The sequence below is a fragment of the Arvicanthis niloticus genome, chromosome 3, assembly GCF_011762505.2.
Source record: "Arvicanthis niloticus isolate mArvNil1 chromosome 3, mArvNil1.pat.X, whole genome shotgun sequence".
Lineage (NCBI taxonomy): Eukaryota > Metazoa > Chordata > Mammalia > Rodentia > Muridae > Arvicanthis > Arvicanthis niloticus.
The window spans coordinates 89,264,068-89,288,858 of record NC_047660.1 but is presented as its reverse complement, the minus strand read 5'-3'; the positions used below and the strand labels follow the sequence as shown (position 1 = coordinate 89,288,858).

General features: G+C 46.2%; 1 protein-coding gene across 6 annotated transcripts; it reads left to right on the top strand.

Moving 5' to 3' along the window:
- The first annotated feature begins 170 nt into the window (after window positions 1-170).
- On the top strand, window positions 171-20,632 carry Cdhr1 (cadherin related family member 1). 6 transcript variants are annotated; one of them, XM_034497561.2, is made up of 17 exons: window positions 171-529; window positions 1,087-1,182; window positions 2,068-2,213; window positions 3,211-3,261; window positions 4,389-4,478; window positions 6,383-6,469; window positions 7,928-8,044; window positions 9,126-9,269; window positions 9,647-9,725; window positions 10,890-10,990; window positions 12,707-12,910; window positions 13,371-13,523; window positions 15,533-15,697; window positions 16,249-16,316; window positions 16,978-17,206; window positions 17,805-18,062; window positions 18,586-20,632. In XM_034497561.2, exons 1-17 carry the CDS (start codon window positions 475-477, stop codon window positions 19,120-19,122), a joined length of 2,580 nt encoding a protein of 859 aa, XP_034353452.1. In that variant the 5' UTR covers window positions 171-474; the 3' UTR covers window positions 19,123-20,632. The 6 variants fall into 6 exon arrangements, with proteins under 6 accessions (XP_034353452.1, XP_076787613.1, XP_076787609.1 ...); XM_076931498.1 differs by having other exon boundaries at window positions 321-529; window positions 7,910-8,044; window positions 18,586-19,277; XM_076931496.1 differs by lacking the exon at window positions 171-529 and adding an exon at window positions 541-914.
- Window positions 20,633-24,791: the final 4,159 nt, after the last annotated feature.

Genomic DNA, 24,791 nt, shown 5'->3' with positions numbered 1-24,791 from the left:
AAAGCCACAAAACAAGGTAAACAAATCAGAAAAATCCCTTGCGCAGCCGGAGCCACACCAAACTACAGGAAACCCCGAATTTCTTATGGCTTGCTCAAAGTAGTCTGGGGTCAGGCACACAGTTTGTCTGTGCAAAGCTCCACCTCTGCACCTGGTGCTTCTGGGTTGCTAGGGCAGAGAGGGCGTGGTAGAGGGAGGTAGTCTTGTCACGCCCTCCCGCCTGCCGGCTCTAAGTTGGTCCCAGTAATTGGTCTCGTTAGTAACCTGACCAGAGCCATCCAGCTGTGCGGATCCCGAGCGCTGTCATCCGCTTAGCACCGTCGCACCACCCGCGCTCGCACCCTCCCTCCAGCCACTGCCGCCGCCGTCGTCACCCACAACGTCGCCTCTGCTCTCCTCCCGCGCCCAGGGCATGCTCCGAGGTCCAGTACCCGGCCTCGGCAGTGGCCAGGCTTTCGACCCTTCCACGGAGACATGAGGCGGAGCCCACTGGCCGCCCTGGTCCTGGGGCTGCTGCACGTTTACCTAGGTGAGCGGCGAGGATTCGGGAGGGTGAGAGCGTGAATGTTGGTGCTACTCAGGGGAATGCAGGGACAGAGGCTGCACCGTTCAGTCGCAGACCTCGAGAAGGGGGGCAGGCTTCCCGCCGTGAGGCAGAACGATGGGACATCCCCTGGGCGCTTCTCCAGAGACTTAGAGCCAGCATCCCGGCAGACTCCCGGCTCTGCCACTCCGTTTTGGCTCCTTCAAACTCACAGCGGGAAGCAGGGGTGCTACTGAACTGGATGCCTGAGGCAAGGCAAGAAGTGCGACCTTGACTGGCTTGATACACTACCTCTCTGAGCTCTTTGATGGGGTGGGATTGTGCTTCCGCTTCTTTCTAGGTGCCTGCCATAAGATGTGTCCCTGAAAAGGTGAGCTCAGTCCAAGTATACCTTCCCCAAGCGCCGCAGGGAAGAGTTCCTTGCAGGGAGACAAGCCCCTCCTTTTTTATTAGCTGGGCCCAGACTTGTGACTTTGCTGGGGTCGAGCTCTCCCGGGGCGTCTGGGTGTCTGTTTGTCCTTTTGTCTTCATTCTTTTCCTAGCCCAGGCCAACTTTGCCCCTCACTTCTTTGACAATGGAGTGGGCAGCACCAACGGAAACATGGCCCTGTTCAGCCTCCCAGAAGACACTCCTGTAGGTAAGAAAGTAGCTTTGGCCATAGCAGCCATTCCAGGTCTCCAGAGGGAGTTTCCCCAGAGGGTAAACGCATCTCCGGAGAACTCAGTGACACCACTCACTCGTGACTCCTCCGTAACCTATGGCATGCCCATGCCACACGGTGTTAGCTCCCGTGGGTACCCTGTTTGTGCTCTGGAGGCCCCAGGGTAATGGCAAGGAAGGAGGTCACTGCTGCCATGGTGACTTAAACAGGACCCCTTGTGAAGACCGGGGATCTTCCAAAGATAAGGTTGTCTGGCTCCCGCAGAAACTTGATGCTTCTTAGGATGTGACCTTGAACAAGCAAACATATTTGCTTCCACAAGCCTACTGTATCTAGGATTTAGAACCAGCCAAGAACTTCCAACCAGCAGAGATGCGCAGAGGGGTGGGCAGTTGAGAGGAACGGCTCACACTCTGTACTTTACCTTGTCAGGGTTTATCTAGCTCCTGGGAAGAGAGCAGAACAGAGGTGCTTGCATTCAGAAATCTCTGAAGAGCCAGTCCCCTCATTGAGAGGCAGTCAAACCCCTCCTTGGAGTGTCTATGCCTTACTCCACTTAGCTCCTGATCCCAGGGACCCCTCCAGTTTCAACTTCTGGGAGAGAATGCATTCCAGGCAGAGGGAAAGTCACTATGGTTAGACACCTCCTCCAAAGGCTGTACTACAGATCACAATCTGTAATGAGGCTGATGAGAACATCTTACGACTTTGAAGAATAAAGATAAGTAGGAAGCAGACAGCAGGGGTGAGGCCCGGCGGGGGGCTGTCCCCTTGGCACTGAATATTAATATCTGAGCATCACTATTTTCAGTAACAGCTGGGCCACCACCGGTTCCAGATATTCCCTTTGTCTCCTTCCAGGTTCTCATGTGTACACCCTAAATGGGACTGACCCCGAGGGAGACCCTATTTCCTACCACATCAGCTTTGACCCCAGCACTAGAAGTGTCTTTTCTGTTGACCCCAATTTTGGAAACATCACTCTGGTGGAAGAGCTGGACAGAGAGGTAGGTATAAATAAGAAGAGTGGGAAATTGGGCAACTGCTTGATAGTGTTTAGACATCTGTGTTGCTCCCTGTGGAAGAGGCATAGGGAGGGGATGTATCCCCACACTGCAACTCTGCCCCTAGATCAGTTCACATTCAAAGACTTCCTTATTCTTCTGGTGTGAATAGTGATAAGCCTTTCAATGGCACGTGTTAGCGTTGCTTAACAAATAGCCCTCCTTAGAGCGGATTTTTAAGCCTAACCTTGGAGGAGCCCCCACAAACCACAGGGAGCCCCATGGGCTGGGCTAGAAAGGAGCTGAAAGAATGCATCTGACTTTGGAGAACAACCCTGATTCTGGGCTCTTCTGAACCCTGGAAAGATGAAGCTTGAAGCTTGTGAACATAGCTGGACCCTGGCTGCGGCGCAACTGCTGTTTCTGGTTCCGCAGTAAAACCTACTAACCACAGATCAGCAGAGGGAACAGGAGGGAGGCTGTGGGGAAAGAGAGCACTCAGCACTGTGGTGAGGACTTTGTGGTGAAGGCAGATCGATGCCAGCACACTGCCCTGCTGATGTGTGGATCTAGTAACATCCCGAGATCTCACCAAGTCCTAGGAAATACTTGGGACATCATGAACATGGACCGTTGCCAAATCTTAGAGTGTGGAGAGATATGGGAGGGGAGAGGAGAGGAGAAGAGAAGTGAGGAGGACTCCTCTCTTGGGTCCAGCAGGGTTGTCCCTCCCATTTCTCTAGCAGGACAGCATTCGTTAGGGGCACAAGTAACCCTCTGGATCTATGAGAATGCTGGACACACAGAGCCTTCACAGATAAGGTCTCAAGCCTGGCAAGAAGGAGCTTCATAGGCCTTGTATACTCTTACTACTTTGTTCAGCTCCTGGGTTCCCTAAAACAGCCTTTTCTGATGGGGCTACAGCTTAGCACAGCCTCACGTCTAAGCTGTTGTCAGCTTTTCAGAATCTAGACACTCACTCAATGCCTTTTTCTCACAGAGGGAAGATGAGATTGAAACCGTCATCAGTATTTCCGATGGCCTGAACCTGGTGAGTTGGTCTTCCTCATACAGTGTTCAGGCCTGAATAGGGCTTGGTTCCCCTTCCAGCTGTGTGACCAACTCCCTGATAAAAGCCAGGCCAGGACAGTGAAGGCCTACGAAAAGCACTCACATCTGAGGGGCGTAGTGAGATCATAGGTGAAGGAAGGAAAGAGACAAGTAAAGATCAAGACTGCTGAGCTTAATTCACGTCCTACACAAGCATCTTCTCAAATCTGTCTACTCATTCTCTGTCTGCCACTGGCTCTTGGCCCCTGAGTGCCAGGTGTTCTTCCTCAACGCCCCCCCCCCCCCAACCACTACTTTCTGCCAGCCACTTCAATGTTGACATGATTACAACAGTTCCCAGGGTCTCCCTGACCACCCAATCTGCATTTAAAGTGCTGTCACGGCTTTCACTGTGAAATTTTAGTCTGGCAGCCCTCCAGTTGTGAAAGCACTGACAGCTGGCCCTCACCTCCCCTGGGATGAAATCCAAGTTGCCCTGCAAGGCTTCCCTGTCAGGTACCATCTGCTTAGCCCAACCCTTCTCCCCATTCACCCTGCCATCCATCCATCCAACATCTCCTGTACTTTGCACTCCCTGTGTGCCCCTCTCCTCTCGGCTTTGCACAGTGACCTTGACTTCCTGGCTCACTTCTGCTTCTTCATCCTGGCCAAGTCACTGCAGGGTTGACACCTCCTATCCCACTGGCTCCCAGATGTCCACCACCACAATTCAGACTCCTTGCAGGGCCTGTGGGTGTAGCATTTGGCATGAAGGACATGTTGGCATAGGCTATAAGCACAGACTGTCTCGAGTAGCTCTCTTTAGGGCATTGCTCTCGGGATTCATATATTACATTGTCATTTAAACGCTATCTCTATGCACTGATTTCTGCCTGTATCTAAGCCGCTGTGGTCCCTGAAAATATCCCGTCAAATGGTTTGGTCTCTACAGTGAAAGTGCTTGTCATTAAGGGGTCACCTAACAGTATTTGTTGCATGAATAAACAAAGGGAGGGAGAAAGGAAACGAGGGAAAGAGAATAAACATACATCTGGACGCATTAGAGGCCATTATTTTTACTCCCAAGAAGGTCTCCCTGCTCCAACTTCTGACCCTTCTACTCTGCAGGTGGCAGAGAAGGTTGTGATACTAGTGACAGATGCCAATGATGAAGCACCCAGGTTCATCCAGGAGCCTTACATCATCCGGGTTCCAGAGGTGTGTGAGAGATTTCTGGGAAGGGATGAAGCTCCCATGTGGGCCCATGGCCTGACCCCAAGGCTGCTCTGTGACTCGTGCAGGGGACAGGGTCCTGACTTTAAAGCACACCTGTCCATTACTCACTGCACACATTTACTATTTTCACTATAATTGTAAATATACAGTTATTGTAGAAATGCTAGATGCATTTTTAAAGCTCTCTACTTTGAGACCTCTCTACATTTTAGTGTATTTCTTTTTAGTATTTTTCTATATGTAGTTTTTACGTCTTTTGTTTGACATAATTGTGATTCGAAAAATATGCTTCCTGTATCCTGATTTTCATTTCCCTTTAACGGGAGCATCCCATTCCTCCAGTGGGAAGCTCAGGTCATCAGCAACATTTTCATAGCTTCTATCAAGTGAACAGCCCATCAGACACAGAGAGAGCCAAGAATTCCCTTAGCGTCTGATACCTATGCTTTAAATTTCTACTTCCATAAAATATCAGCCTTTAAGCACAGATTTTAGAAATATTTACTTATTATTGTATGTGCATGTGATCATATATGCACCACATATATACAATGCCTTCATAGGCCAGAAGAAGGGTCAAGTCTTCTGAAACTGGACTTTGAGAAGATTTTTGGCTGTCATGTGGATGTTGGGAACTAAACCCAGGTTCTTTGCAAGACTCAATGCTCTAATCCACTGAGATATTTTTCTAGCTGAATGAAGACATGTCCCCCCCCCCCTTAATTGTGATGGCTTTCAAGCTGGACGTGGTGATGTACATCTGTAGTCTTATTTCTTGAAAATCAAGAACATCACCAAAAGGTGTCACCAAAACCAAAAGGTTTTTGGCTTTTTTGTTTTGGAGATAGCTTCACTGTGTAGCAAAGATGACCTTGGATTCTGGTCCTTCTCTCTCCAGTTAAGATCATTTTGTCTCCAGACTGAGGGTAAAGTCCAGTGACATAAAACTAGCCAGTAATGCTTGGGGGTCTAACTCCCTAGTATAAAACGAATTCTTAAGGTAGAATAAAAAATTTGAAGTTACTGTACTAAGTCATGCACATAAGCTCTTTTAAATTTTTTTATTATTTATTTTTAGGGGCATGGTGTTTCCCCTGAATATATATGTGCACTACATGTGCATAGTGTTACAGATGATTGTGAACCCCCATATGGGTGCTGGAAATGGGAAGAAGTCACTTATTTCTTTTGTTTCCAAAAGAAAAAGACTAAAAGGTCACCTTGTTTGTCCTCTGCTCTATGATGCAAGAGAAAAATTGTCTTCTTTCTAACGTTTCTGAAGGGGGCACTCACATAGATTACTGGGTAAAGGCATTTGCCAACAAGCTCAATGATTTGGGTTTGATCCCCAAGACCTACAAGATAGTAAGAAAGAATCAGCTCCTACAAGTTGTCCTCTGACCTGCATACAAGTGTTCGAGTGTGCACGCACGCACACACACACACACACACACACACACACACACACGCCTTAGAAACATGTTTTCTATGTCAAGCCAGTGGGAGAAGATACTCCATTCTTGCTATTAACCATGTGTGTGTTCTCTGATGATCCTGAATATGTCCGTGTTTATGATCCTGAACATGAGCTTTGTCTTTGTTTATAAATTATTATTTTCCTTTCAATCCTTTATGTCTTAGGAGCCTACCTTTTTCTTCTCACTCTCCTCTTGAGGACATCCTCTGACTTCTTGTTTTTCCTCCTTTCCCTCCCTTTCCCTCAGGCCTGCTGTCTCTGTCCCTCTCCATTCTTGTTGGGTACTTTGTCACTGCCCCTCACTACTCTTCAGTCAGTCACGACCCCCTCAGTTCCATGGCCCCCATGCCTCTGCCTCCCCAACCATCTTGTCACCAACACTGACACTTCTCTGTGTGTGACCCTTCAGAACACACCTGCTGGGAGCAGCATCTTTAAAGTCCACGCAGAGGACAAGGACACAGGCTCTGGAGGCAGTGTCACCTACTTCCTTCAGGTAAGATGGGATACACAGGATGCAACCGGGCCTTGGGATGGAGAGGGCACCTGGGTGTCTTCCACTTCCTCACCAGCTAGCCTCCATATGCCCACTAGTGCCTCTGTTCTCCAGGGTACTCCACAGGTGCCAAGAGCAGAAAGAAAGAAACAGAAGACCTCTTTCCTTTATAGCCCCATCTTGGCCTCCTCAGAATTGGCCCAGCCCTCCCCCCTCAGGCTTCTGGGACCTTCAGCTCTCTACTTTCCCCACTCCTTTCCTTAAAGAAATACTAGACATTTAGCACCCACACAGGATACAAGAAGTCCATTTAGGACTGAAATAGTCAATAGGAAAAGGAGGAGAAGAAACTGTGCCAAAAAGAGAGCTGGATGACCCTGCACTCACTCCCATCCATTTTCACTGTGTTGGCAAAGATGGAGGCTTCTCCCTTGAGCTTCTGCCTTCTCCTGGTCTCCCAAGAGCAGCTGCCCACCCTCACATGGCTGCTGTGTTTTGTTTTGTTGTTTTTGTTTGTTTGTTTGTTTGTCTTCTTTTTTTTTTTTTTTTTTTTTTTTTTTCCGAGACAAGGTTTCTCTGTATAGCCCCGGCTATCCTGGAACTCACTCTGTAGACCAGGCTGGCCCCGAACGCAGAAATCCACCTGCCTCTGCCTCCCAAGTGCTGGGATTAAAGGCGTGCGCCACCACCTCCCGGCATGGCTGCTATCTTTGTGCAGCATTTCCTCTTCTTCTTTCCACATTTGATCAACTGCTCTCAGACTTCTCAGAGTAATACAGCCTCATGGTTAAACCTACAAGGTCTAGAGAAAGCCTATGAATTCGTCAGCGTTAGAGAGGAGCCCCACAAACACACCCTGCCCACTCCTACTCCTCCAACACATACCCTAACTCTTCTACTTGAGCTTTCTCAGGTTTAAGATGGGAATGAGAAAGATTGGTTTGCTTAGTCAACCGTCAGGAGGATTAAACATGTAACTTGCATTACAGTTTTGGAACCTATTTCTTGATCCTCCCCAACTGGAAGAGGCACTGAGCACCTTGCCAGAGGCAAGTGCTTTTTTATAGCCTAGTTCCTCACCATCTCCTGTCAGACACTACATATAATCATCACAGACAGTTACCTGGTGTGGTTTGAAGGTCCCCAGCTCTCTCTCTCTTGCTACTACACTTATTCCACAGCTTCAACCAAGTTAGAACACTCTTTGAATGTTTCTTCCTGCTATGAGCCAACACGAGTTTCTGGGAGGGAATGAGATGCTTTCAGCTGAAGGGGTAGGAAGCCTAAGCAAAACTGGTGAAGGAAAACCTCAAGTTCAGACAGGGGTCTTGAACATAGAATCTAAGTCTGGAAGCCAGAGTTTCTGCAAGGAAGACCAATGCCTTCTTCAGTGGTCAGAGAAAGGGCACTTCATGTGGTCTGTTTCCTCCCTGAGTTCAGCTGGTCCCAACTTTACAGAACCTACACTCCTCCAAGTTCACCATAGACCGTCACAGCGGGGTGCTGCGACTCCAGGCTGGGGCCACACTGGACTATGAGAAGTCGAGAGCTCATTTCATCACTGTGGTTGCCAAGGTAACAAAGGAAGATACAAGGGGAACTTCCAGTGGTAGCTTCAGCCTTTGCTAGGTTGGAGCACAGTGAGGCTCTATGATGGAGTGGGTATTTTCAAGAGCAGGAGACATAATGTGGGCAAAAGGGGACCAGGAGGCAACTGCTTTGAATCTCTTCTGCCTCAACATGTTTTTCAGGAAGGCTGGTGGTGTTAGGCTAGAGAGGCCACATTTTCTTCTGGGAGTTATCATACAACTCCTTAGAAACTTAAACATTAGGTCCCTTCATAGAGGAGGTAGCCATGACACAGAGATTTGTGTTTCTCTCACAAGCTATACGATTTCTCTCTTTGCTGGCCAGACTGGCTCATGCTGCTCTTCCTTGCTGTGTGACCATCTACCCTCTCTGAACTTAGACTCCTTATGTTTCCATTGCTGAAGCTTAATGAAGACTCATTAAATTTATGAAGCACACAGAAGTTGCTTCAAAAGAAGTTGGGAGTTAGCAGATGCTCAGCCAAGCCTCTTGAACCAGAGAGAAGGAAAACCCCCTGTCCTATTTGGTTTGTTGGATTCTTCTGCACCAGCCCCCTTTCAGATCACTGCTTTTCTGCAGGCCACCCTCTTACAGTCTGTACCAGGAGGCTGGGTACCACTCTACCTGCTAGTTTATCACTTCCCTTACTCTTAAACAGAGGAAGGCCCAAGTCATAGTCCTGGGGTCTTACGGTCCCCAGAATAGACTGGACATATGGAAAATTCTTAGGAATAGCCTGAGGTTTGGTTTTCAGCTAGGAGTAGGAATTTAAGTCTGGTTTCTCCTTTTAATCACTAATTACACTTAATGTACCTGGAGTGTTAATTAATCCTGTATCCAAAGAAACCTGCCAGACACCTCGCTTAAAGCTTCCATGCATCATTGCTTTGGCATGGGCAACAGCACTGAGAAAGGAAGATGGTCTCCAGAGACCCAAAAACAAATAGGCACTGAAAGGGTCCAGCTGGCTTCACAATCGGGGAGGCAGGAGTCCCATTCAAGTGGAGCCTGTCACCCTGGGGACAGCTTGTTTTCATCCTCCTTCTCTGGACCAATTCTTCCCCAGGATGGTGGGGGCAGGCTTCGAGGGGCTGACGTAGTGTTCTCAACTACCACCACTGTCACCATCAATGTGGAAGATGTTCAGGACATGGCCCCTATCTTCGTGGGTACACCCTACTATGGTTATGTGTACGAGGACACCCTCCCGGTGAGTGGATGCATCTCTTAGCTAGTTGTTTCTTGTGTGACTCCCTGGGATTACCCTGAGGATGACTGGGCTCACCACCAGTCTCCCCTCAGAGCAGATGGCTAGAAGTTAGTTAGGAGGCCAACAGTTTCTGGAAACTCATGGTTTGATTCTGGGGGCAGGGAGTAGTGAAGTTCACTCAGGTGGTTCTTTCAGCCCTGGGAGGCCAGATGCAGAGAGCCCTAAGCAGGACACAGCAGGGTCACCTTATGGAGCCACTCAAAGACTAGCTTTTTTCCTGGGTGGGACGATACCTCCTGTCCTTGAAGGGGCAGCATTGGGTTAGGGGAGGCACCCACCTCACCATCAGCCTTAGACAGTGGTTTCTGTTCTCCAAGGGCTCGGAGGTGCTGACGGTGGTTGCCATAGATGGAGATCGAGGCAAACCCAACCACATCCTTTACAGGCTCCTGAACGGTAAGTGAGGGTAACTGTGCCACAGCTCTGTTCTAGACAATTGGATTCTTGCTTCCTCACTTACGAGAGCAGAATGACAGGAAGCTGGGGCAGGGGATGGGACTAGTCCCTTCAGATGACAACTTTGCTCTATCCCTGCTTGTCATTCCATGCAATGAGAGAGAGCACCACAGGCTCCTAAGAGCCATATGCATTCTCTTTGCCCTGGACATAGTTACCAATGGCATGCGTAGTAACATTTCTCGCACTTTCAGAATTGATGTGTTTTGTTCTCACTCTTTTTGATGGGGCAGATAATCGGATGCCTTAGATACAATGATGTTGTGGCATTTCCACAGTACCAAGCCTGTGTGTTGAAAACTGAGGTTCAGAGGGGCTAATAAGTATTGACTATTTTGTAATTTTACTAAGTCAGATGAGTCTGAAATGTTCTCTTAATATACCTGGACTGTTGCCAAACACCAACAATGTCTCTGGGGTGAGCTTCAAAACCCTTCAGGAGATCAGGTCAGATCCTAACTGCATTTACAGCTGTAGTTTCCCTAAGACACACTGGTACACAGGAGTTCAAATCAAAACATGCCTGTGACCACGCAGAAATCACCCACGCATGGGCCCCTTTTCCAGGTGTCTTCTCTCACTCCTACCTCTGAAACCATCTCCCAGTTACAGTCCACTCACCCCGTGCCCCGTCCTCACCTCTCCATCACACCCTCCATCTCCTGCACCTTCTTCAAGCTGCTTTCTGTCTTCTCTCCCCTCCTTCCACTCCCTTTTCATCACCATCTTCCTTTTCTTATGTCCTTCATTGTTTAGGTCTTCTGGTTCCCTTTTTCTTATACACACACACACACACACACACACACACACACACACACACACACACACACAACTGTATAAGAAAAGGGACATGAGATAGATCCTGAGAGCAGTAAAAAAAAAAAGTTCGAATCCAGATCTGTACTTCTGTACTGGCTGAAGGACCTTAAACAAGTTACTTGGCCTCTCTGAAGCTCAGTTTCCTCATTGGCAAGACACATAATGGTTGACAGTATTACAGACTATGAGAAGCCCCTCCTCTCCCATGAGATATCAGAGGAATAGGTGGTATGACTCCTCTGCCTATGATGTTATGCTAAACTGAAGGACATTTTTCTGTGACAGAGAGTGATGGAATCTTTGAAATCAATGAGACATCTGGAGCCATCTCCGTCCTTCAGAGCCCTGCCCAGCTCCGAAGAGAGGTTTATGAGCTTCATGTACAGGTGACACTCCACTAGTTTGGCTTGTCCCATCCACTCTCCATTCAGTCCTAGAGAGCAGCAAATGTGATGAGTGCCAAGGGGAGGGATTGAAATGTTCTTCCAAAGAGCACCTGCATCAGGCTGCGGGAAACACTTGTAAGAGAGGAACATGAGTATAAGCAGGGTTACTGAGAATGCAGAAGGAGCATCATGTCATGGGCTTGGCCCAGGCTCAGTTCAAGGAGAGAAAGCTAGATGTGCTCTAAGCAGGAGCATGCCAGCAACACGAGCCTTAAGCACATTCCATGCACATTCCTCAGGCTCTTGACTGTGAACAGGATATAACCAGCTACCATAAGCTCCTACTTCTGGAACTTCTCGACCATGATTAACAGTTCCTGAAACAGTGAGCAGAAACAAACCTCTTTCTCTCCCAAGTTTCTTTTAGCCAGAGTGTTCTTTGACAGCAACCGAAGCAAAAGTAGGACAGGCGTGGAGGGAACGAGATATTCCCTCCAAGAGGATGGTTGTATCAAGAGAGGAGCTGTTGGCAAAATCCACATCTGCAGAGAATCAGAGGCTAAGCAAAAGGAGAATGTGGGGACAGGTGGAGGAAACATCAGGGACTGAAGAAGTCAGTGAGAACTTGCCAAGAACTGAGTCACAAAACCTAGGGTGCTGAGCCCTCTGAAGCTAAGGTGGTAGTACCGGATGCAGTGTGGAAGCCTGTGTGAAAACTCTATATGGGGATGGGGGAGGACTGAATTGGGTAGGATGGAGGGACGGCATGCAGAGGCTGCTGAGAAGAAGTAGGCTACAGACAGGTGTGGCGTGGGGGTTTGGAAGGGTCACTTTAGAGTAGCAGTTCTCAGCCTGTGGGTCACAGCTCTCAAAAGACCATCAGAAACCATAGATATTCACATTATGGTTCATAACAGTAGCAAAATTACAGTTAGGAAGTAGCAGTGAAAATAATTTTATGGTTGGGAGATCACCACAACATGAGGAAGTATATTAAAGGGTTGCAGCGTTAGGAGGGTTGAAGAACACTGCTTTAGAGTATCTTTTTAGAAGTAGAATATCCTTATACAACACAGGATGGAGGCCCTAGAAAAGGGATGTTCATCACATGTTTCGTGGGATACCTATGAATACTCAGGGCCCACAAAAAGGGATATTTGACACAAGTTTCATGGGTTGCCTATGAACACTCAGTCTTGATTTTATAGCCTATATCGGCAATGCTTCCTGAGAAATCGTCTGAAAATTAGTGGCTGAAGACAGTATATATTCATATCTAACAGTGTGCAGGAGTAGAGAGTCCAGGTCCAGCTTGACTGGATCTTAGATTCCAAGGTCATTGACATAGATAGTCAGGGCTGGGATCTCATTGAAGGCTGAGGTGGGCATGGACTGGCTTTCTGCTCACTAGGTTTTTGGTATGACTTGTTTACTTGATGGCTGTTGCCTGTGGGGTACAGGTAGCTCCTTATCCCATCCATAGCCTCCTTAGCATATAGCTACCTGTTTCACAAAAGCCTTGGGAAAGAGACTCTGCTAACAAAATGGAATTATAATCTCTTGTAATCTAATCATGCTGCCAGTCAAAAGCAAGTTGCCAGGCCAAGTCACACTTAAAGGGAAGAATTACAAGGGTATGAGCACCGGGATGCAGAATTCTTAGGACCAGTAATAGTCTGCCTGCCACACAGCTATAGTTACCTGTCCCCATCCTAGGTGACAGAGGTCAACTCTCCAGGAAGCTCAGCTGCTCAGGCCACAGTCCCAGTGACCATCAGGATCGTGGACCTCAACAACCACCCTCCAACCTTCTATGGAGAGAGTGGGCCCCAGAACAAGTTTGAACTATCAATGTTTGAGCATCCACCCCAGGGAGAGATCCTCCGTGGACTCAAGATCACTGTCAATGACTCTGACCAGGTGTGTGTTTATACCCTTGAAATTGACTGGGTCTGTGTCCCATGCTAGGTTGCAGTGAGGGAGCCTAGGCAAGTCACAGAATGAATAAAACACTGGGGTGTAACTAATGAAGGGATGGTAATCAATCCCATACCATTTGCTTAGACATATATAATCAGTTACAAAGTAAAAGCCAGTCAAAGAAAAGGTTCTCTGCATCTGACCTTTCCATTGCACATCTATCTGTAAACGTCTCTGCCTCCTCCAGTGCTCAGCACAGAACTGGGCCTTATTAATTTCTTACCTTGCTTAATTTTTATGCCCTGCTATGTCAGACCCTTCATCAACTCACCTTTACAAAGAAAGATTACACACTGCTTAGGCTAAAGGGCACTTAGGGGCTTTACACCCAGCACAATTCTATAGCACATGTCTATTCTCCTTTATCTTCTATTTCCTCTCTTCAAACCCTATTGCCCAGGGAGCCAATGCCAAATTCAATTTACGGCTGGTGGGACCTGGAGGCATCTTCCGAGTGGTGCCACAGACAGTCCTGAATGAAGCCCAAGTGACGATCATAGTGGAAAACTCAGCTGCCATTGACTTTGAAAAGTCTAAGCTGTTAACCTTCAAGGTTGGTTATGCTTCGCACTGCCCTGAATGGGAAGGTGGGCTTGGAGAGGGCTAGCTCACACCACTGTCTGAATTCAAAGTGAGGTACCATTGTCATATCCATCCCTGAATAGTTCTACTTTACCAGTCCCCCAGAGTCTCTGACCATCCTTTGGACATGTGAACAATAGGAGGTAGGTTGAGGGTGGGGGTGAAGATATCCCCACACCCAGCTTCTGCAAAATGCTCATGACTTTGTCCTTACTGAGGTGCCAGCTTCTAAATCACCACTGGCTTAGGAATGCAAGGACTGGGGAGTCAAGGGCACACTACCAGTATAGTGTGCCATGATGATAGATGGAGAGAAACTGTGTGACTACAAAACACAGGGTTTCTCATGTGCCATTGCATTTGTCATCAGTTCCAGTAACAACCTGAACAGAAGTAGGGAAGTATACTCCTTTGATGTCATTAATAATTATGCAAAACTATAGATATACATCAATAATGCCTATCACATATTAACTCGGAAGTAATAATGAAAAGGAAAAATAAGTACTTCAATAATATTATTTACTTAAAACTCTACATACTCATAGGGTATATAGCCAAAATCAGGGTAAATAGTGAGATGCTAAAAGCTTTGTCTGAAGTTGGGAATAAACATAAATGACTGCTGTCACAAAGGTGATTTAGCTGCATGTTCAGAATGACATCATTTTCAGACAGAGGAAATAAGAGCTGCAAATGTTAGAAAGGACGAGATGAAAGGAGTATTATTGTCTTCTAGAAATCACATAACTGTTTTCTTAGGAAAATCTAAGAGAATCAATTGAACGACTCCTAAATAAAGCAAAATCACAGCACAGTCGGAGCTCTCTCTAAGCCTAGCCGGTTTCCTGACAGAGTAAAAGGAGGAGATGGGGAGTGAGGGGAAGTAAGAGGAGGGGGAGTGGAGTGAGAGGAGGGGGCAGGAAATGTGAATATAATGGGGTAAAAGACACTTCTGCAGAAGGAACTAATACAACATTCCCAAGAATAACCCTAACGAGAACTATGCAACACTTAATCAAAAATGCAAGCTTTCACAGAGGAACCTAAGGAAGCCACGGATAGAAAGCTGGTTCTGGCCTGAAAAAATGCAAATCCTCCCTAAGTTACTTAAGACTTTAATGCCATCCAGTTAACTCATGCTTTTTCCTTGCTGGTTTTGCTTATGGGTGTTTTTGTTTTTTTGTTTTTGTTTTCTTGTTGCTGTTGCTGTTGTTGTTTTTCTGACAGAGCTTTGTCATATAGCCGAGGCTGACCTGGAGCTCACTGTACAGCCCAGTCTGACCTCGAACTCACAATCCTCCTGCTTCCGCCTCTTGACTCCTGAGATAATAGGCATGTGCTACCGTGGCTAGTCAAGCCACATTAACTCTTACCTAGAATTTCCTTTGGTGAGAAAACATGATAAAACCATACTGGTTTATATCTGGAGAAATTCATGAGAACAGTTGATTTCTGGAATTTGAATTACAAAGGAATATGTAGTTCTGTAGATCAAGAAAATAGTAGCAACACCAGGCCTAAATACAAATGGGAGTGATAAGAACACTAGCATTGAGACTGTCAAAGGAAGGATGATGCAAGACTGTAGAGATATTGGCAAGGATAGCCTACCAAGAGCCAGAAGACTGTGAATATGGTGACAGGGATAGCCCACCAGGAGCCAGAAGACTGTGAAGATGGTGGCAGAGATAGCCCACCAGAGACCAAAAAAAGAAAACATTGCACATTGGGTATGGTGGCATGTGCCTGCAATCTTAGCACTTAGGAGTCTGAGAAATAAGGACTGTAAATTTCAGGCTGGAGTATATAGTAAGACCCTGACTCAATAAAAATAATAATAAACAACACAAAAGCGACAAAGATGGAAAGATGAGCAGATGCTGAACGCATGGTCACGAGGTAACAGGTAGCAGGGAACTCCTGGTGTGGAGTGGTGACTGCCCACCCAGACATGTGTGTTTTTGAATCTTTCTCCAGCTCCTGGCCATTGAAGTGAACACCCCGGAGAAGTTCAGTTCTACAGCAGACATTGTGATCCAGCTTCTGGACACCAATGATAATGTCCCCAAGTTCACGTCACACTACTACATTGCCAGGATCCCAGAGAATGCTCCAGGGGGCTCCAACGTGGTGGCTGTCACAGTAGGTTGGGGGCTGGCTCCCAAGGTTTACAACCATTAGGTGTGATCTTGAGCAGGCTCCTCACCTCCTCTTCATCTCTGATTCTTCGTCTACTGATAGTCTGTGTCTTCCTCACTTCTTATGTAGCAGGGGCCAGATGAGGGAAGGGTCTTGTGCCATGGCAGAAGGTACAGTCTCATAATCTATTCACAAAGGAGCACATCTTCACGTTTGCCATGAGTTACAGAAGCAGCCAGGCTTCTATGATGGCTAGTGATACTGAGGAAGTATGTGCAAACCCCAAGCACAAGGCCTGAAGCCCATCCCTCATCCCTCATCATTTATGAAAGAAGAATAACAATCTTCTGGATATGAACCTCTTGGGTTCTCTCACATTTCATCTAATACCTTCCTGAAGAAAACTAGGGCACAGAGCAGACTTCAGTCTACTTCCTCCCCTGCTGGATATACCCCAGGCTCTGCCAGCTTTCCATTGCAAGCTGCCGTCAGCTACAGAAATTACCACTTGCCTCACTGCAGTGCCAAGTCATTAGGGGCTTTTTGTCTTCCAGGCTATGGATCCAGATACAGGACCATGGGGAAAAGTCCAGTATTCCATCTATGGGACCGGGTCAGACCTGTAAGTAGATCTAGAATCCCAGACAAAACTGCAGGCAAGGAGTTTAATGAGGCTTTTGGGTGAAGGGAGTCTTTGCTTATGGCAGGAATGACCTGGAGAAGAATAGGAGCTAAACTAGGGAGGTAAGCATCCAAGAGTATAGGATACAGGGGCAAGGAAAGAAGGAAGCCATGGAGATTCTGAGATAACATGGAAGGATGGAGTATATGTAGAAGCCTCAGAAGACAGGTGATCAGGGATAGCCTGGGACTTGGGGAGTGGTGTAAGGTCATGGTTAAGGAGTACAGGCTGAGGTTTAGGTTTGGGTTGTTGCCCTCAATAGTCAACACCTAGATCTACCTCCTAGAGTCAGATCCTAAGGATGGAGAGGAGCAGGTGGGGCAGGTAGGATCCTTGGAGAAGTTGCCCAATGTTTCAATGAGAACTTTTGGATACATCTTACTACTGCAGGCATTCGTGTGTGTGTGTGTGTGTGTGTGTGTGTGTGTGTGTGTGTGTGTGTGTGTGTGTTTCTGTGTGTGTGTATGTATGTGTGTGTGTATGTGTGTGTGTATGTATGTATGTGTGTGTATTTGTGGTGGGGGGCATGTGTGTAGAGGTGTGAACATGAATGCACAAGTGTGCATGAGTTCCCATGTCTTCTCCTTTCCATATCTGATAGGTTCTTGATTCATCCATCCACTGGGCTTATCTACACTCAGCCCTGGGCTAGCCTGGATGCTGAGAGCACTTCGAGGTACAACTTTTATGTGAAAGCAGAAGACATGGATGGGAGGTACAGCCTGGCTGAGGTGTTTGTCACTCTGTTGGATGTCAATGACCACTACCCCCAGTTTGTACAGAGTGTCCAGGAGAAGATAATGGTGCTGGGGACCCCACTGAAAATTGAGGTAGGTATTAGAGGCATCTGAGCACCCCTGCCTGGGCCATAAGAATCTAGCTTCAACATATCCTGCTAAGGGCAATAGACTGCATGACATTTTACACGGCCTCTTTTCCACCCTAACTAGAAAACTCTAAGAACACAGACATCACCTGAGGTTCAGAGGGCTTGAGTGTTGGGCTTTCCTGAATTAATGGAACTTATCTGCTTGCCTTCAAAGTATTCCCACAGTACACTATCTTCTCAATGCAGAAAAGGCATGCTTTCTGAATTCCAGCAGACTTGCTTTGAATGACAGATCTTCCACTTCCACCTCATCGTGGACCAGCCACTTGGCATCCAAGCTTTCATTCTTGCATATACAATGAGCTGCCAACACCCACTCCACAGACTTATTCTGGGAGTGAAGCCACACAACACAGAGTAGGGCCTCACATGGACTATGTCTCAGAGTAGCACATGCTTTCTCCTTCTCCATCTCTATCTACTGCAAATAGCACCTGAATCCTTTCCCGTTAACCGAGAAAGCCTCACTATGTATACTGATTTAGCCAATGTGCACAAATATCTTTCCAAGTATCCTCCCTCCTCTGTTTCTCTCTCAGGCCACAGATCAGGATGCAGAGGAGCCAAACAACTTAGTAGACTACTCCATTACCCATGCGGAGCCAGTCAACGTGTTTGACATTGATGAACACACGGGGGAGATCAGGCTCAAGAATTCCATCCGCTCCTTGGAGGCCCTACGCAACATCACACCCAGCGGGGACTACTCATGGTCCTTGCAGGTGCAGGCCAAGGACCGAGGCTCTCCATCTTTCAGCACAACAGCCTTACTCAAGATCGACATTACAGACACAGAGGTGAATATGACGCTGTGGTCAGGCAAGGGGGGCAGAGAACAACTTCTGCAGGATACTTAGTTCTATCAAGGACTTTCTGTGAAATCAAACCCATAGGCTTGGGAATCAAGTTGAAATTCTGGTTACAGTATTAACTAGTGGTATGACTCTGGGCTATCTAAGCCTCCATTACCTTTCCCATGTTGAAAGGTAGAAGTAAAATCATTCATTATGGTCAGTCCTCAGCTCAGTGTTTGGCAGGAATTTGTTACATATGAGGTCCTTGGTTCATTTGGGTTTGAGTCTCCTTGTAATCAAAGACAAGCAATATTCTGCTACTTAAAGAGAACACTCCATGAAAGTAGGAGTTTGGAATCTGAAGGAGGTTATTGTGGTCAGTTGTGGTTTAGTTTGCCTGAGGTTCTCAAAGGGGTGCCTTGGGGCAGGATGCTAAACCTGTCAGGTTTAGGGAAGCTCACACAACCACTGTTCTCCGGGGTATAAGATGAAGCAGTTGAATACAAGGGGTGGCTTTCTCTTCCAGAGGCTGTCCAGAGGCTCCATGGCTGCCTTCCTGATTCAGACCAAGGACAATCCCATGAAGGCTGTGGGTGTACTGGCTGGTGTGATGGCCATTGTTGTGGCCATAACTGTCCTCATCTCCACAGCCACCTTCTGGCGTAACAAGAGGTCTAACAAGGTCCTGCCTGTGCGGCGTGTGCTCCGTAGAAGGCCCAGCCCTGCACCCCACACAGTTCGAATAGAGTGGCTCAAATTCAAGAGGGCCAAGGCTGCTAGCAAGTTTATACTCAAAGAGGATCCTCCCAACGAGAACTGCAATAACAGCAGCGTGGGAGTCATGGTTCCCCCAAGAGCTCCAGCTCTCCCGCCACCTCCCAAAATGGCATCCAGTATGGTGGTCCAACAGACAGTGCCTACTGTCTCTGGATCCCTCACCCCACAGCCATCCCAGCAGTTACCCACTCCCAAGCCCCTGGGAGGCCCTGTTCAGTCTTCTTTGGTGTCAGAGCTCAAGCAAAAGTTTGAGAAGAAGAGTTTAGGCAACAAGGCTTACGTCTAGAGTGTGTTCCATGATTTTTCTCTTCCCTTTCCCCAGTTCTGACTTTCAAGGTCATCCCTATTTTGTTGAAACATTGTATACAGCCCTCTGCAAAGGGCTTTGGGCAAGAGATGCCTCAGACTGTGAGATGCAGTTGGCAAATACAAACCCATTGCCCAAATCCTTGGCACAGCTATAATGCTTTCTATTCTTCAGAGAATAGAAGCCCACAAAGAGTCAAGTCTGTGTGTTTCTACCCACCAACCCTAGACCCCACAGTCACTGGAGTCCTCCTGGGGCCTTGTCATCCTTAGTTAAGAAGTAGGGCCCCTGGCCACAAGTAACAAGACTGGCAAGAATCTGGAGCCCCAAGCTTCAGCCAACAAGCAAGTTAATGGAGGTTTGTTCTCAGCTACAGTGGAAAGTCGGTGAGCTTTGTGGGATATAGAGATGCAAATACAGGCAAGAAAAGGGCCAAAAATGCTCTGAGAGCTCCTGCCCAAAGCCAGTGAACAATAGAATTAACATCTGGATAAGACTGTGCTCCCAGAGGGTAGGTGTAAGGAGAGCTCTTTCTAGACTAAGAATAGAAATCTCCAGCCTCCCTTGAAGAGACAGGGCAAAGTGGTAGGTATATATCAGGCTTGAGTTCAGAGAAAGTTTCCATTTTGATTCAGCTCTTCTCATATCACATGACCTTGCTGTTTAAACTCTTATTGTCTTCTTCCTTGTTTGTAAGATGAAGAAAGAAAAAAAAAAACCCAAAAAGCAGTGGTTCTGAGGGCTTTAAACTAGCAGAAAGCAGGAAAGTATTTGTTGGAAGCCAGTTCTCTGGCTGCGTCTCATGCAGAAAGTATTAGCACCCAGGAGGGACTATGCTGAGGTTGGAAACAGCCACAGTCTGATAATAGCTTTCCCTTGACTCATACAACTTTCCTCCCATTTGCCCGTCTCCCCCATGTCATTGCCACAAAGAACCAGAGTCAGGCAGTAAACACCAGTCCCATCTGTTTGGCTGAGATAGGGGTGTGAGGTTTTCCTAGGGTTATTGCCTCCATGCAAACAGTGAATCAGTGGCAGGGATCTGGCCTGAGAGCTCCTGTTCCACACTCCTTTTCTCTCGTTGAGATGTGTCTTGTTCAACTGTGATAATCTTGAGGAGAGAAATCCTGCAAAGTGAAGGGTTCTGGTGTTCTTTGAGAAAACACTAAGGAAATCTAGATGTGTATACTCTATGAAGCTCTCTAGGATTCCACGGTTACTGATGTGATCAGATTGTATGAACATGTGGTTTTCTTGATTCCCCCCCACCACCCCCGGTCTGTTTGGAGGTGTTATACAGAGTTCTCATCTGAAGGTCTGTAGTCACTGGCCCACACAGTATTGAGGGACAGGCACTAACTTGCTAAAAGTCCAACCTAGACAGTGCTGAGCTCGATCATGTTTGCCACCACGGGGAGTTCAGCATCCTATACTATGTGTGCTGTTAACCTCTTCTGTAAATGGTAAATAAAATCCATTATTCAAAGGATACGCTGACCTCCTGGTCCTTTTGTATTTATGTTTATTGATTTGTGGAGACCATATCGTTGACTCACAGCTAATTCACTGGGTGATTTTGCTCCTGACCTCCATTCTGACCCTGAAGGATTTTGCATCATTTTGTCTAAATTGTCTGCCTACATCTTAATTACCACATGTTTGTTCTGGACTTAAATTCTTCTTTTTTTTTCCCCAACCAAGAAGAGTCCAGTCAGGATTGCTTGAAGAAAGAAATAGGTCTGGAGCATGGACTAATGACTCCCAGGGTAGCCCAGCAGGGACAGGCTTTTGTAAGGCTTTATGTGGGTGCAACAGCCAGAAAAGCAGTTCATCTTTGGGAACAGGGAGTGAAGACCTCTGGACTGGAAGTTCTGGTCAGCACTGTGGTTCTTTGCAGGAGGGTGGGCTTTATGGAGAAACTCAGGAACTTGACCCAAGGAGAGCCACTCTTGGAACTGACTGTGGAAGGGACAAGGGGCTAGTAGCCAACAAGAGCCTACAGGGAGAAAGGGGAGGTAGACCAAACAATAAGATCAGTAAATGTGGTCAGTACTGGGAGAGACCCTGTCAGTGGGGTGAGGCTTGCCATGCCTGACAGAGTTAGGATGTGGCAAGCTGAAGGGCAGCCTACTCTGGGACACTGAGATAGGCCCAGACCTACAGTCTAGCTTGATGTTAAGTTTCCAAGTAGGTAGGAAGAAGGCAGCAACAACAAGTGGGAATGGCCTCCCCTTTCTAAAGCCTACAATTGGAGCATTAACCCTATGCCTGATCAGTAGGAGTGATGCTAAGTGATCAGAAGCCATTTTTCCTGCCTTGTGAGGCTGGACTTACGTGTGTGTGTGTGTGTGTGTGTGTGTGTGTGTGTGTGTGTGTGTGTGTGTGTGTTCATGTATGTGTGTATACAGGTACAACAGGGGATGGGTGGTACCCATACACATGGGAAGGTGAGTCTGCAGATCTCTTTCAATTACTATCTATCTTGTTTATCGAAATAGGGTCTCTTGCTTTTACCTGAAGTTTGCCCATTCCACTAGACTAGCTGGACAGCAAGCTCTAATGAACAGCCTATCTGCAACTTTCTGGGATTACAGGCATGCTCCATATTGCCAGCTTGAATTTTAAAATGTGGTTCTGGAGATCAAAGTCAGGTCTTCATGCTTATATAGCAAACACTTTACTGACTGAGCGATCTCCTTAGGTACCTCTAAGCTCAGGTTTTCTAATTTTGTGAACTAATAAGGTGTTTTCACAGTTTGACAGTGTTATAACTTGAACTCGGGTTTTACTACTTACGTGTGACTTTGTGCAAAAGACGCAGGGTGTCTGGGTCTCACTTTTCTCATCAGTACAGGGTGCAAAGTCTTATTGCTCTGAGAACAGCAAGAGCTAATATATGCCAACACCTAGTGTCTGCTTTGTAGCTACTGATAGAAGTTCAGTTGCTATTCTTAGTTGTATAGGATGCATTTGAGGATGACTTGCTGTGGCCCACATACAAGAGGACATGTCCTGGAGGAAAGGACCTTTGTACACAGCCTTACACATGGATGGTCATCAAAAAAGGGTTTAAGGGCAGGAGGAAAGACTGGAAGGAAAGCAGGCAGACACCATATCGTCCATCTGAAATGTGCAGCCTGTGCTTTGGCATACTCTTCACTCTAAGGAAGAACTGATAAGATGTCACCAAAAGAATAGGTGGGACTTTGTCCTGCAGTTGCTCTTCCTCAGTGTCAAGCTGTCAAATGTGTCGAAAGGTGCTGATGAGATTACTGTCCTTGTTGCTTAAGACACGTAAGAATTCTTTCTACGTGAACCAAGGTGCTTTGTTGTTGATGTTGTGTTGTTGAGACAGGATCTTGCTGCATTAATCAAAATTGTCCTGAGCTCATGGACTCTAATAATCCTCTTGTCTCATCTTTCCAAGTAGTTGAGACTGTAGATTCCATCCTTGTCACAATGGGAGCATTGAGAGAATCCAGCTAATCTGTCATAGATGCAGGAATCAGTTGGCAAGCAATTACTCTTTTATAATGGTTATCAAGAATCCAGCCAAGGACAAATGGGCTGAGATAAAAGAGAAGGAGCTACATGAGGACCAAGGTTATCCACCAGATGTATGAACACATGGAGTTCCCTTTAGGAGGGCTAGAAATAATTAAGGGATGGAGTATTGGAGCTGGTGTTGAAGATGCTTGCATGCCATTATGAAACCACACTGATGGACTTCTTTGGCTGAATGAGGTTCAGCCACTTGTCATTATGCAATAATGTATTCAGTTGTGTTTGTGCTCATACATGTTTAGAGTCTTTCATCTATGCCAGACTGTTCTCTGTCTATGAGGTAGACAGGCTCCAATAAGACAGAATTAGAAAGAAAAAATATCCCTCAAGTTTCTGGAAATAAGATGGCTTTTTACTAAAAAAATACTTTAAAATTACATGGTCTGGAACTTGATCTACATCTCAGTGTTATCATTCTTGTCTAGCATGTGTGAGGCCTCAGATTTTATCCCCAGCACACACACATGCACACTTACATGGTGTGGTGGTTTCAATGAAAATGGCCCCCATAGGCTAATATATTTGCATGCTTAGTCCACAATTAGTGAACTGTTTAGGAAGGGTTAGGAGGTGTGGTCTTGTTGAAGGAAATATATCACTGAGTGTGAGCTTGAGGTTTCAAAAGTCCATGCTAGGTCCAGTCTCCTTAACCCCCCCCCCCCCACCTCTCATTTTCTCTCCTACTCTCTCTGTCTGATATCTGCAGATCAGGATGTAAAGGTTAAAGCTACAGTTCTAGCACCATGCCTGTCTGGTTCCCACTGTGATGTTAATGGACTAACCCTTTGAAGCTGTGAGCAAGCCCTGGATGAAATGTTTTCTTCTATAAGGCATGGTGTCTCTTCACAGCAATAGAACAGTAACTAAGATACATGGTCCAAATTCTAAATTGTTTGGAGCATAATGTGTCCCGAATATGACAATGATACATAAGGCTATAAGAATCCTTTAAACAAGAATTAAGCCAAAGAAGTGAAGAAGATTAAGCATAGATGTCATGCCATCACATATGCAGATGCTTCTGGACTTACAGTGAGATTGCAGTCCCAACAAAATCATTGTGTATTGACAAATATACTAAAAATTCTGAGCTAAAGCTGTTTTTAAATACCCTTTACTTAACCAAGCACAGCAACCAAACAACCTTAGCAACACAGAATACTGTAATCTCAGCTGTTTCTCTTGCAGTCATTGTCTGTAATCCCAGCATGTCTAGGGAGAATCACAGTGTATATCACTAACTCAGAGGGAAAAAAATCCCAACATTCAGATTCAGTTTTGTTTCTACTAGCTGTGTATTGCTTTTGTACAATTCTAATGTTGAAAACTGTTAACTGCAACCATAAGCCTATGACCATGTGTAATGTGAATATTAGGGACTTTCAAAGCGGTAACTCAAGAGTCTTTAAAAATACCCTATTTCAAGAAGTCCTATCTAGACATCATTCTTCCTCCTCAAATTTCTAAGTCCACATAGGCAGCTGGACACAGCCCATCAACATGCTCCTGACTCTCACTCCTAGACTTTCTCCTTTTCCATGGCTCTTCCTTCTTTCTGTCTTTCTCTCCCAAGCCATCACCAAAGTCATGACATCTTATCTCACCTTTATGCTAATCTTAGTCCCCTTTGTGATGATTGCATCCTCCACACCTCATATTCTGACTTTTGTTACTCCCACAGATGGAATCATAAAGAGGCCAATAGCAGCATGATTTCCCCTCTCTCCAGATACTTGCTTTAAAAAAATGTAACAGCAAATATTTCTCATTAACAGATTCTTACTCTATCATGTTTGTGTTGTTATATATGCACATACTAAGTATATGTATAAAAATATAGGTTTTTAGGGAGTGACAATAATCTTGTGGTTATATTATTTTAAACTTCTCCTGTGAAACAGTAAAGTATTCCAGGCAAACTAGTGAGAAGCTTGGAATTAGCTTTAAAGTACAATCTATCTATCTACCTACCTACCTATCTATCATATATATATGTATATATATATGTATATATATATACCATATACATATATGTGTATATATATACACACACATACATATGCATACATATACACTCACACACA

What these genes read in the sequence shown, in the direction of transcription:
- Cdhr1 (XM_076931498.1), top strand. Translation starts at nt 475, where the DNA reads ATGAGGCGGAGCCCACTGGCCGCCCTGGTCCTGGGGCTGCTGCACGTT. An exon ending in TCATCACTGTGGTTGCCAAG is followed by an intron (nt 8,045 to 9,125) that starts GTAACAAAGGAA and finishes ATTCTTCCCCAG; the next exon opens with GATGGTGGGGGCAGGCTTCG. An exon ending in TTTATGAGCTTCATGTACAG is followed by an intron (nt 10,991 to 12,706) that starts GTGACACTCCAC and finishes TCCCCATCCTAG; the next exon opens with GTGACAGAGGTCAACTCTCC.